This window comes from Corythoichthys intestinalis, chromosome 10 (genome assembly GCF_030265065.1).
Source record: "Corythoichthys intestinalis isolate RoL2023-P3 chromosome 10, ASM3026506v1, whole genome shotgun sequence".
NCBI classification, from domain to species: domain Eukaryota; kingdom Metazoa; phylum Chordata; class Actinopteri; order Syngnathiformes; family Syngnathidae; genus Corythoichthys; species Corythoichthys intestinalis.
The window spans coordinates 39,717,524-39,729,191 of NC_080404.1; the positions used below are offsets into that span (position 1 = coordinate 39,717,524).

At 39.8% G+C, this 11,668-nt stretch overlaps 1 protein-coding gene and 1 long non-coding RNA gene across 2 annotated transcripts; one reads left to right on the forward strand and one right to left on the reverse strand.

The window, feature by feature from the left end:
- Nucleotides 1-819: 819 nt before the first annotated feature.
- LOC130923421 (uncharacterized) lies at nt 820-4,451 on the reverse strand. The gene is made up of 3 exons (XR_009064704.1): nt 4,118-4,451; nt 2,734-2,835; nt 820-1,200 (listed from the first exon to the last, which is right to left on the reverse strand). It is a non-coding gene; the product is annotated as an uncharacterized LOC130923421 (long non-coding RNA).
- bag3 (BCL2 associated athanogene 3) lies at nt 3,576-10,374 on the forward strand. Its single transcript, XM_057849115.1, has 4 exons — nt 3,576-3,939; nt 6,668-7,003; nt 7,096-7,446; nt 7,523-10,374. Exons 1-4 carry the CDS (start codon nt 3,742-3,744, stop codon nt 8,267-8,269), a joined length of 1,632 nt encoding a protein of 543 aa, XP_057705098.1. The 5' UTR covers nt 3,576-3,741; the 3' UTR covers nt 8,270-10,374.
- The last annotated feature ends 1,294 nt before the right edge of the window (nt 10,375-11,668 follow it).

Here is an 11,668-nt window from a genome sequence, read left to right on the forward strand (position 1 = left end):
TGGCGGTTACAAAGTAAACCCTCCACTTTCTTTAAATAAAGAAATATTTACTTACGTTTTATCATGGACGGACATGTAGAGATGTTCTCCCCAGACACATTCTGCCATGTTAGCTGCACACAACAACTGCACACCGCTCTCTCACTGTTTACATCTTCCACGTGTAGTTAAGCATTAATTTACGCCATATTCATGTGGAACATGTATGTTTACGATGTTACCTGTTTATTTAGCACCTGTGGATAACATTGAGAATCCAATTGAATGTAAAAGAGGGCTTATTCACCGCCACAACAGCTTTGGTAGAAAAATATTATAAGGGTGCAAAATTTGTTGTACAATTAGCAGCTTTAGTGGGGCAAATTGAAATTCCGCTCACCATTTTGGCGCTGCTCTCTGGCTTTTCATGGTCCACATTTTCAATCATCGGTTCTTGGTCAGTAGTTGTTGTCACTTTGAAAGCTTAGGTTTGAAAAAAATTACGTATATCCATCTTGCCTCTTCATTCCTCAGGTGGTTTTTGCTAAGCAAAGCAAATTAATGACCATCTAAGGTGCTAGTTGTGTTACTTTGTGGGTTTCTTGAATAAGGCAACTTACTGAAAGGGTTGACTAACAGATTTTTAGTTACAGAACAAGAGAGGCATCATCAACATTAACTGTCCACTGGAGGGCTTTTTATCAGCTGTCTCGAGTTTGCTGCGTATCTCTGACATTCGTGTGCTGTGACGAGCCGACATTACTAATCAAACATGCAAATACAATTTGCTCATATCATACAATAGTCACATAATCTGAAAAATAATTTTGACCCATTATATTATCTATCCATTTTTTTGTACATTTCATTCATTTTTGTTGTTTGTTTTATTGTTTCACAACTTTTATAGACAATATTTTACTGGGAAATTCTTAATTTTAAAATCATATATAGACCCCAATCACCAACGTCACACAATCACGTGATCGCTGTATTGTGCCGCCATATTGTACGTCATTGTGTGTCCGTATTGTCATTGATCGTAATTTCTAGAGGTGGATTCACTTGCAAACTATGGAAGCCCCGGTGCTTTCCGGTAAACTCATTGGATGAGTTGCATAAAAGCCGTCATTTGGAAGCTTCGGTCGATCCAGTTGCCAGATCCGTATTTGATGCCCAAACCGATCTTTCCTCGTCCCGTCCCGTGCGTCAGAGCTCGTCCTGAGACCAGAAAATTTCCAATCATACTCCAGTTTATGTCATGATGAGGAGTCGGTGACCCAAAATAGGCACCGGCCCGAATATAAATCGACATTTGGTCAGCTGAGCGTCACCGTTGTCACGATTGTTAAATGAAACTTGATCGAAAAAAATAGCTGCCCCGCAAGAAATGTTCCCCCTGATGGGAGCGCTTATTTATAACCAGGGGTGAAAGTGGGCAGGAACGGTCAGGAACGCAGTTCCGGTATAAGATTCTGGGCCGGAACGCAGTTCCGGTATAAGATTCAGGGCCGGAACGCTGTTCCGGTATAAGATTCAGGGCCGGAACGCTGTTCCGGTGTACGGTGCTTTGATTCCGAAAATATATATCCGAGTCTGACGATAACGAGTCACATCAATGTGCGAATGCAAGCAAAACGCCTGGGCTCATTTATCCGTTTAATTGGCTTACATACTGACATGTGATCACCAGAGATAGTTAGCTCTGATTGGTTCAAAAGTGCATGTTTTCTGAAACAGCTTAAAAAAAAAAAAAAAAAAGGGCAATGCAACAGAAAATGGATCAAATCTTTAAGAGCAAGCAAAGAGTTTTAGTTTTATTTGTTTTGATGGGGAGGTTCAGAACATCTTAGCTGTCAATGTGCACTTTGGACTTATATTTGTTCATTTATGTTTGGCTACTTATTCATTTCCTTATGATTTAAAAAAGTCAATGTTTGCGCGATCTTCAAAATATATTCCATTTCACGCTGCATAATATGTCATTTGTAATTATTTTTCTGACTGTATGTTACTTATATCTTTTTTTATTGAAAACACAACAAAAAATGTTTACATTATTTCAATTTTAATATACATCCTGTGTTCTTAAGCAGTTAAAATTGAGATTTGGCATTTAGTATGTGAGGAAATGAGGGAAAATAAAAATTAGGAGATGGAGGTTGGGGTTATAGCTGTTTTTGTTAACTTTAATTTTGCAAATCATTGAAAAAATACAATTTTGAATGAAAATCAGTTTTTGTATGTGTTATAGAAATAACTGACCGAAACAGTTTTCTTTGCATTTCAGTAGTTTTGAACCCAAAAAAAATAAAAATAAACAATAAAATTTCTGGTTCAGTGGCGACCTTCCCGCCAGGGAGTTCTGGCAAGAAATTCTAACCACTTTCACCCCGTTTATAACGCATTATTGACGTGAAAACATCGTTTTCATGGACGCATTACAGTAATGGATTTAGGACTGTAAGATCAGTTTTAAATAATTAAATTACACAAAATATTAGTACTGTATTTTAGTAACAAATCGTGGACTGGGTCACATAATCATCTTTGAACATAATTGTATTAGTCTACAGGTTTTCACAACCATATCCCAATGACAATCACACAGGTATGACATTTATTAGTTCAAGCAGAGTAAAATAATACATATCCACGGTACAAGAAAGTCGTTTCCGTGTGGGCGCTCCCGTCAGGGGGGACCTTTCACGCAGGGCGGCTATCTTTCGGAACAACACCTGTTGTTGCGCTCACCTTCTTGCTGCGCGATCGTGGCGACGAGCTTCGTAGTCTCCGTCTGATGATGTCTGCGATCGTGTTGGCATCATATTGATGTTTTCGTCCGCTGTCTAACGGCTGTTGACACAAACGCATCATGTACCGAGATAAAACAAACCATGCTGCTTTCGAGATTTGCCCTTTTAACAATGGGCACACAGCAACTACTAAAATGACCGTTTATCTTCTCTGGTACTGCAACCAACCGCCACACATGCCTTCACCATTTTGATGAATTAATGTTAACGATTGTCAGGAAGGTTTTTGGGTTCATTTACTCGGCGGTGATTCCTTAGACAAGCAGAAAAACACGCAGTAATAGGAGGAATGTACGTAGCGGTAATATGTAAATATGATGAGCTGACCAATCGGGGGGGCGGAGTTGTGACGTCACATAATTGGGGTCTATAGGAAAGTCAATTACATGTAATGACACTTTTCGGCCACCAGGGGAGGCCGGCCCCCCCCGTAAAATCCGCTTATGGTTACTACCCACCTCTGCCAATAACTGACAAACTGCACTGAATTTGTTGAAATCAACTCTACCGACTAATTAAACCCCCTCTAATTCGAAGATTAGGCCTAATATCTAAAATTCTGAACTTCCCCTTTATGTGGGGTAAATAAAATATCTTTCAAATGCTAACAGGTGAGATTCTCTTTTAAATAATATGCAACATTGACTTTTCAAAGTGGTCCCTGTTGTTGGGAGGCTTTGTAATCAGAAGTTCGAAATCATTGGCTTGTAGGAAATAGTGTGTCAAACAAAAATAGGGAAAAATGTAAAGGCGAAATGATGAAAGGTGTTTACTGCGTTTGTCTTGCTGGGACTGGGGGTGTGCGCTGCGACATTGGTTAGCGAAGCCATGCTTCTGTATCCAGCGCTGTCCGCCCCCGACATTAACCCAGCTATTTCGAGAAACTTCCAGCCCACTTTTCCACGTCATTTGAAGGAATCTTTAAAGCGTCCGTCGTCGGTATTAAATGTCTCAGTGCTGGGTAGTCAGAAGCATGAACGGCATGAAGACGCAGTCGCCGACCACGACAATGGCGAATAACGACAACGACCCCTTGCCCCTCGGATGGGAAGTCAAAATTGACCCACAGACCGGCTGGCCCTTTTTCGTGGATCACAATAACCGCACCACAACCTGGAACGACCCGAGACACGACACGAAAAAGGTAAAGTTTGTATATTGAGGCGCGCGTGTTACGTCATTGTCATCATCATGCTACCGGCTGTTCCGACCCGTTAAATGTTCCGAGGTGCGCAGTTAGTCTATGTCATGGACGTGTTGACTATAGGCCGTGTTGCCCCCATAAACTCCCCCTCACTCCCGCACACGCACATTCTACTCACGAGCTTTTCAGAACGGCTCACCAACCCTGTTTTGTCCACGAGTGCTGATCTAACTACATAATTACTCGGTGACTCATCCTGCAGTATATGTAAAGACCACCTTTGACTTCTAATATCAGTTCTTTTATGGCGACAAACAAACACCTCGGCGTCCTCATATTAAACTTTTGCCTTACAAGGCTTTGACGCAGGACCACTGTCGCCAGGGTGTAGTCTATATGTTCGGATTATATATCATATTGATTTGAAGCGACGCTGAAAACCGATATTGATGTAATGACGAGGGACGAAAAAGGGTCTCGCATGTTGCCACTTGTTAATCTTCAGTGAGACGTCGCTGTCGAAGGCAGAAGCTGCTGGAAAGAGGACAGCTGTCAGTGGATAAAATGGGTGCAATGCTTTTGCCTGTGTGCAGCGTCCCATACTGAAATGGCAGAGGGCAAAGGGTCACTCTAGGAAATTTAACAACTTTTGTTTTAGATAGAAAATTGATGGTGAAAAAGTGCCTACCCAGATAGCAGACCGACGTTGAAAAGATGTTGGATCAACATTCCGCTGTCGATCTTATATCGTTGAATTAACACCCTCAATTAATGTTGTTTCAACGTTGAAGTCCTTACAAAACCTAAACGTCATTTCGATTATTAATAAAACTGGAACAACGCTGAATCAATGTTATGATTTCGACCAAAACGTCAGCTCATCCATAATTCAATGACTTTTCAATCATATTTCCCAGTCAATCATAAATTAACTATTTGTCAACACTAGTTCATCAACTACAAAACAATGTTAACCCAACCATCGCCTGACATACCATAGAACAACGTTGTTTCAACGTCACTTGACGTTGAAAATTTTGATGTCAACCATACTGATTAGGGGTGTGACAATATATCGAAATGGTGATATATCGTGATACTTTTTATCCCAAAAGGTTATCGATATGCTCCTGCCAAGAATCGAAATACGTTTAAAAAGGTGCCAATGTCTAAAAAAAATAAAAATGAACCAACAAGTTGCTACCAAAATCTTACACCAAAATAGTGTCTCAATTAACTAAGGCTGCATTGACGGTGCTTGACGCCCAATCCATTTACACTGGGAACGTTTGTTCATTCGAAACCAGAGCGTTCAGTCATTCTGTCCGATTTTCAGGACATTTACAGGTCATTTGCTGTTGAGTTTGAGTCACTGCCTATTCATTTGGGTGATTCCCAGGTCACTTCCTAAAATACCCCAAAATCAACAGGTAGTAACTGAAAATCAACAGGTAAATTACCTTAAATGGCCCAAAATTACCTCATTGCCTGGCATTGGCTGCCACTGATGACCATAGACGTTCAGTCCGTTTGAAGTGGGAGGGCATTCGCTGCCACCCTCCCAGTTTAAATGGATTGAACGTCTACTAGTGATACACTCATTCCAACTCACAGCAGAAGCTTGTTTTTCTGTATATTAGTTGTTTGTAGAATATCCTAGAATGATTTTCTGACCAATGTATCGATAATCATTGTATCAGCATATCGTCAGATCATCGTTATCGTGAGCTTTGTATCGCAAATCGTATCGTATCGTGAGATACCAAGAGGTTCCCACTCCTAATACTGATGATTTTGATGGAAAATCAACGTTTATTCAATGTCGGTCTGCTATCTGGGTAGTCGCGTTTGAATACAGTTTTTGTGTTGATGTTGTTTCAGATTGATTGTCAGAAATCAACGAATAAGGCTATGAGTAAACCTGTTCCTCCTTGGCTGTTACTGCGAGTTGTCTTAGACACTTGAGTCATCTTGACAGCAATGCTAAATACTTTTTCTGTGCGAACCTGCATGAACGATATTAGTCAGTAGCACACAATTGTCCCCGTGTGTGATTATGCTCAGTATGCATATAAATGTATTCTGGGTAACCCACGTGTTATTCACATAGCAAAAATAATTCTTGATTCAGAGCAAGGCATTACAACTGAGAACAAAAATCTTCCATAGTTCTTAACTAGTTATAACATGAACAGTAACACACATATGCACGTAAAAATGGTTGCATCTTTTTTAAGGAAAATGTAAAGTTCAAAAGACCTTATTTTCCAGTTTAGATTTTAACATTGCATAACTTTAACATTTTTTCAAGGACTGGTAATCTTCTTCAATAGGCCTTGGATTTCCAGAGAGCTTTTTTCACATGACAAAAATGATTAAGCTGAGTTCACTGGTGAACCTCAAAGCAGAACAGAAAAATGGATGGGTGTTGAAGTGTATTTTGGCCTGACACAATTTAAATATATCTTTATGGATGAGTTGGAATTTGAATAATTTCTGAGGTCCAAACATTACTCCTGCCTCTGCTGTTACATAACCAAACAGCAATTTAGTGTTGTGGATATTAAATTCATCATCAGAATTTTTATTGGTACAGTTCAGGTTCATCAATGGCTGAAATTGGGTTTGTATTGCTTGCTAATGCTGGATCCACTATCATGAATTAATCAAAAGCTGTGAAGTTCGCTATCAGCATTATGTATGTTTAAGTCATGTCTACATACTTTAGGTTAGGGAATTGTCCACAAATGGACCCAGTGTACCACCAGAACCGAGCTCTCAGGAGGTGCAGAAAACCTTTGTGAAAGAGATGAAACACCCCATCCTTCGCCCTGGTTATGTCCCAATCCCAGTCTTCCATGAAGGAGCGGATGTAAGACAGCAACAGCACCCGTGCTTTTCCTACATCCAGCCAACCGCTGCACAGAATATCCGCACAGAGGGGCGGATACCTTCACCGACACTTGGGTTTCATTGTAGACCTAGATCGCCTCTACATGGACCTAGTGACAGTTGCTCCACAGGGCCCAGAAAAGCCAGCTCACCTGTATCTCAAACAGCAGAGGTTAGTCTATAACAAAGACTACATGTAACTTATCTAAAGAATTTTTAAAAAGTAGTATTAAACTTGAACTTCTTTCATGAATTGTTTTCAAGGTTTACCCTGGACATCATAACCAACTTCCACGGCCAAGCAGCACTGGTCTTCAAGCAGGTTATATCCCCATACCAGTAATCCATGAGGGCGGAGGAGGCCAAACACAAGCACAGCCTCAGTTAAATCCATCAGTCCAGGGTCAGCGTGTCCCATATTCAGAACCTCCGCAGCCCTACCAACGCTTTCAACAGGAAGAATGGCCCAGCTATGCTACAGCAATGCAGCCTCCTCGGGAAAGGGCTTCTCCGGTATTGTATCCCCAGCACCGAGATACTGCTGCTATTCACCTACCGCATAATATCAGAAGCCAGTCACCGATTGTGACACAGTTGCTGGGTGAAAAACCACAGGTAATTACTTTAACATAGATTCAAAGTTCATAATGGTCCAGATTTCCAAATATTTAAACAAACTGATTGTCCACAGCATATCATCATGAGAGAGCCACCTCAGAAAGTGGAGCAGGAACAAGTAAGCCCTCTGCAAAAACCAGAGAATATCCAGGTCCCTCAGCCTTTGCGCACAGATGCTGATGACCAAAAGCCTAACTTTCAACAGCCTTCACCTCAGCAACATCAACACTTCCAACAACCTCCGCCTCAGCAACCACAGCAGTTCGAGCAGGCGCCGCCTCAGGCATCCCCGCAGTCCGAGCAATTACCAAAACACTTCCCGCAGCCCCATCAAGCAGAGCAAGATACCCCTGACAACACCGTCCAAATGCCACCAGAACCGGAAGCACATGACGCAGCAGCTGTTGCCACAGAAGTTCCGCCAGCAAAGGCAGAGGCAGAACAACCGCTCCAGTGTCCCGTCCACCCTGGTTTAGCTAAAGTACAGAAGATAGTTGAGCGGGTCGCTAAACTGGAAGAAGAGGTGAAAAGCTTTGAAGGGAAAAAAAATGATAAGAAATACTTGTTACTGGAGGAACTGCTAACCAAAGAGCTCTTGGCATTAGACTCAGTTGATCCAGAAGGGCGCGTGGACGTACGGCAGGCAAGACGGGACGGTGTCCGTCGCGTCCAGACCATACTGGAGGAACTGGAGCAACTGGAGGAGCAGTCAACAAGACCTGCCTGCGAAGCCTCGGTGGAGGGAGATGGGTTGACGTCGAAAGGAGAACCCAGTATGTTCACTAAGGACAATGTCGAGATGGCAAAGGAGATATCCTAACAAGAAACTGGAAGTGTTATTCGACGACGAACAAGTTTGCTCCTGATCACACTCTGCACAGTATTTGTGAAAGTTGCATGCATTCATTAACAGTGTTGGTATTTTTGCCATTCACCGCATAAATGATGGGAGCTCAGTACTGTCATGCTTTTCAAAACAACATTGTTGCCTTCAGTATTGTGCCAGTGTCTTCATAATAAGACAAGCTGCCATGAGCAAGGTTGACATGACATTTATTCAAGTCAAATTTAATGAGGCCTTCAGCATAAAGTAAAGAAAACAAATATTTTCTTAATGAATGTTATGTGTAGTTGCCTTTTGTCTCGATTCAATATTGTATGGCGCTTTCCTCAACCCAGTCGGCACATTTGTTTGTATACAGTGCATGGGGACTGCAAACATTTGGGGCTTTAAAGTGAACTCACTGCAAAATGCTGTCAACACAAAAGCATTTCACCCTTTATTACAATGTTGGAGCTGTTTTTGTGACAAAAACACAATGAATTTGTTGTTATTTAGGATGTTGCTTTTTTGTATGTTGATTGTTTGGTCATCTTTGCACTTCATCTTGGAAATGTATCTCACTGAATGAGCAGCAGGTTTTTTTGAAACATTTGTTACACTAATTTTGATGTGTTTTGAGTGTTTGTATAGACATCGGTTAACTTGTAATTTCAATGCAATTTATCAAGTATTTATATTTCACTATATAGTATTTTACTATATTTACGATGAATGTGTTAAGACAAATGGACCTGTAATGTGTGACAATCAGCACTTGGTGCTAAAATGGAAACGAGTTGTAGATTGTTAGAATGTTCTTTCCAGAACCACCAAAGCCACAATCTGTAATATCACATACAAATCTGCCTTAAAATTGCAATATGACACCAAGATATTAGTTGACGACTGTCAAAATTTGTTTTATTATTACCCTCGCACAATTTCTGCTATGATTTGTCACAAAAGTAAGCCCTCTGTAATGCCTTAAGTTATGACCCTCACCGATTATGGATTGTGGTTTAGTATTGATCACGGGTGATGAGTAGCAGATAAATGCATTGTTCAAAGCAAGTCATATTGGTATAGATGAAATAAATTGTATTTGGCAGTATTTTGACTAATATTTGGCTCAACTAAACAGGTGGCAAAAGTACCCACTTTATTTCAGTCAAAGGACAGATAGCCGTCAAAAGCAGAAGTACTGATTCTACTCAATTTAGCAAAGAAAAGGAGAAAATATTTTAAAATGTATTTGATACAACTGTAAAAGGTTTTCACAGTTAATCACCCACAATATCATAATAAAAAAATGTAGGTATGTAATTGTTCTCAGTTATATTGGGAGAAAATAAGTACAGTAATTAAATTTGCATGGTGGATTGTTAGTAAGTGTTATTTAAAAAAATGCTACAAAAGCTCAGATTATGACATAGGAACTGCAAGCACTCATAATATTCACAAAGCTACAATGAAAAGAGAGTAAAGGGAACCCTTCAAGTGTTTTCATGCCTAGCAGGCGAAATAATAACAAAATCGATTTAATTTCTGATGCAAGAACAGTGTTTTGAATTATGTAATATAAAGCTCTAAAACATGCTTTTCTTTATATATGTCAACAAAGAGTCACCTTGTGTGAGATTTTTTTTTATTAGAAAAAAAAATTAGACTATTAGACCTTACTACATTCATAATTGAATACATAATATTTTTTTCAAATCATTTAGGACTTTTTCTTTGGAGCATTAATGCATTACTTGGGTATCTAGGCTGTTTTATGACAGTGCTACGGTTTAACTTGGCCACGTTATTGTAGGTAAACATGCATCATGTTTCCATATGCTGTGCATATAAATACAAGAAAAATGATATTTGAGAACATTTATTTAGAATCAATGAAGTAATCAAAATTGAATGAAATGTAATTACTTTTACACTAGCTTTTAGTTACACATTCATGTAGGCCATTTTTACTGCCACTTTTCCCATTCTCCTTTTCAACTATTGGTTGTTGTATATAATACTTTCACTACTATTGCACTTTCAACAGGGTAAGTTATAGCTGTAAAAAATAAATTTCCAAAGTAACATGCATATGTAGGCTCACGTCTAAGCTCCAATGGAGTTGATGACAGTGTTCCCTCGTTTTTTTTCACGGTTAATAGGGAACCCCCCCCCCCCCCCCCCCTCCGCCCACTATAATCGAAATCCGCAAAGTAGAGGTGTAACTTTGTTTTTTTTTTTTGGGGGGGGGGGGGGGGTTGGTCAATGTATTTATTCAGGTTAAGCAATGGAAAGAGATAAATATAAGACATGATTTTCCCTTTTTTCCCCCACAAAGTATAATTCTTTATTAAGTTCTTCATTAAGTGAGTCATCTCAGATCAACTCATGCTGTTTAAAACAGCACACAACCAGTGCTGTTAAGCTTACTTTAAAAAAGTAATTAATCACAGTTACAAATTACTTCTCCCAAAAAGTAATTGCGTTAGTAACTCAGTTACCTGAATGTAAGAGTAATTAGTTACTTGGCAAAGTAACTGGTGATATTTTTCTTTTTTTTTCCTCAAAAAAACAAACAAACAAACAAACAAAAAAAAAAGTTTAAAAACGCTAAAAACGTTAAAAAAGTTTAAAGGGTTTTTGGGACAATTGGCCCTAGCCCAATTCTTTACCCTAAACTTAACTAGACACAGGGGTATTGCGGATATTGCGATAATTAGATAGTAACCTTTGCTAAGTGTGGAAGTCATTTAATGTTTTGAATCAACCGTTAAAGTTGTTAAAATTGCTCCCGTTATTGCATTAGTTCCCTTCTGTCTATTTTCGACATGTGTAAGATTTAAAACTGTTTCATCATTTAAAGATAGATTTAAGTTAAGTTTTGCCGCTTTAGGAGCATTTTACATAAAAAGTTACTTAGGTTCCTTAGGAAGGTTCTCTACAACAGAGCCTTCCTGAGAAGTCTACTGCTTTAAGATGGCGGCTGTTTACAAACGCATCTAGTTCTTTATTATACATGTTGCTAATGCCACCTTGTCTGTCATTTGCATCTAGTTGTGTATATATGTGAAATCTACCGAAGCATCATTTGGGCGTAGTTTGTAGGCTATCGGCTAGGGACAGGTATTATTGGAGCCACCTAGCATAGTAGCATCGCGTTTGCAACGGCGTCACATTCCCTTGCCTTCTCCCCACTCCTGCTCTGCTCTCTCGTCTCTGTGAGTCCGTCTTTTTCAGACTTTTCTCGCGTCATTCAACCAACATCGTAACGCATAGTAACGCACGCCTTTTCCGCCTCATTAACGGTAACGGCATCGCCAAGATGAGAAAAGTAATTAATTAGATTACTCACTACTGAAGAAAATAACGCTGTTAGTAACGCCGTTATATTCTAAC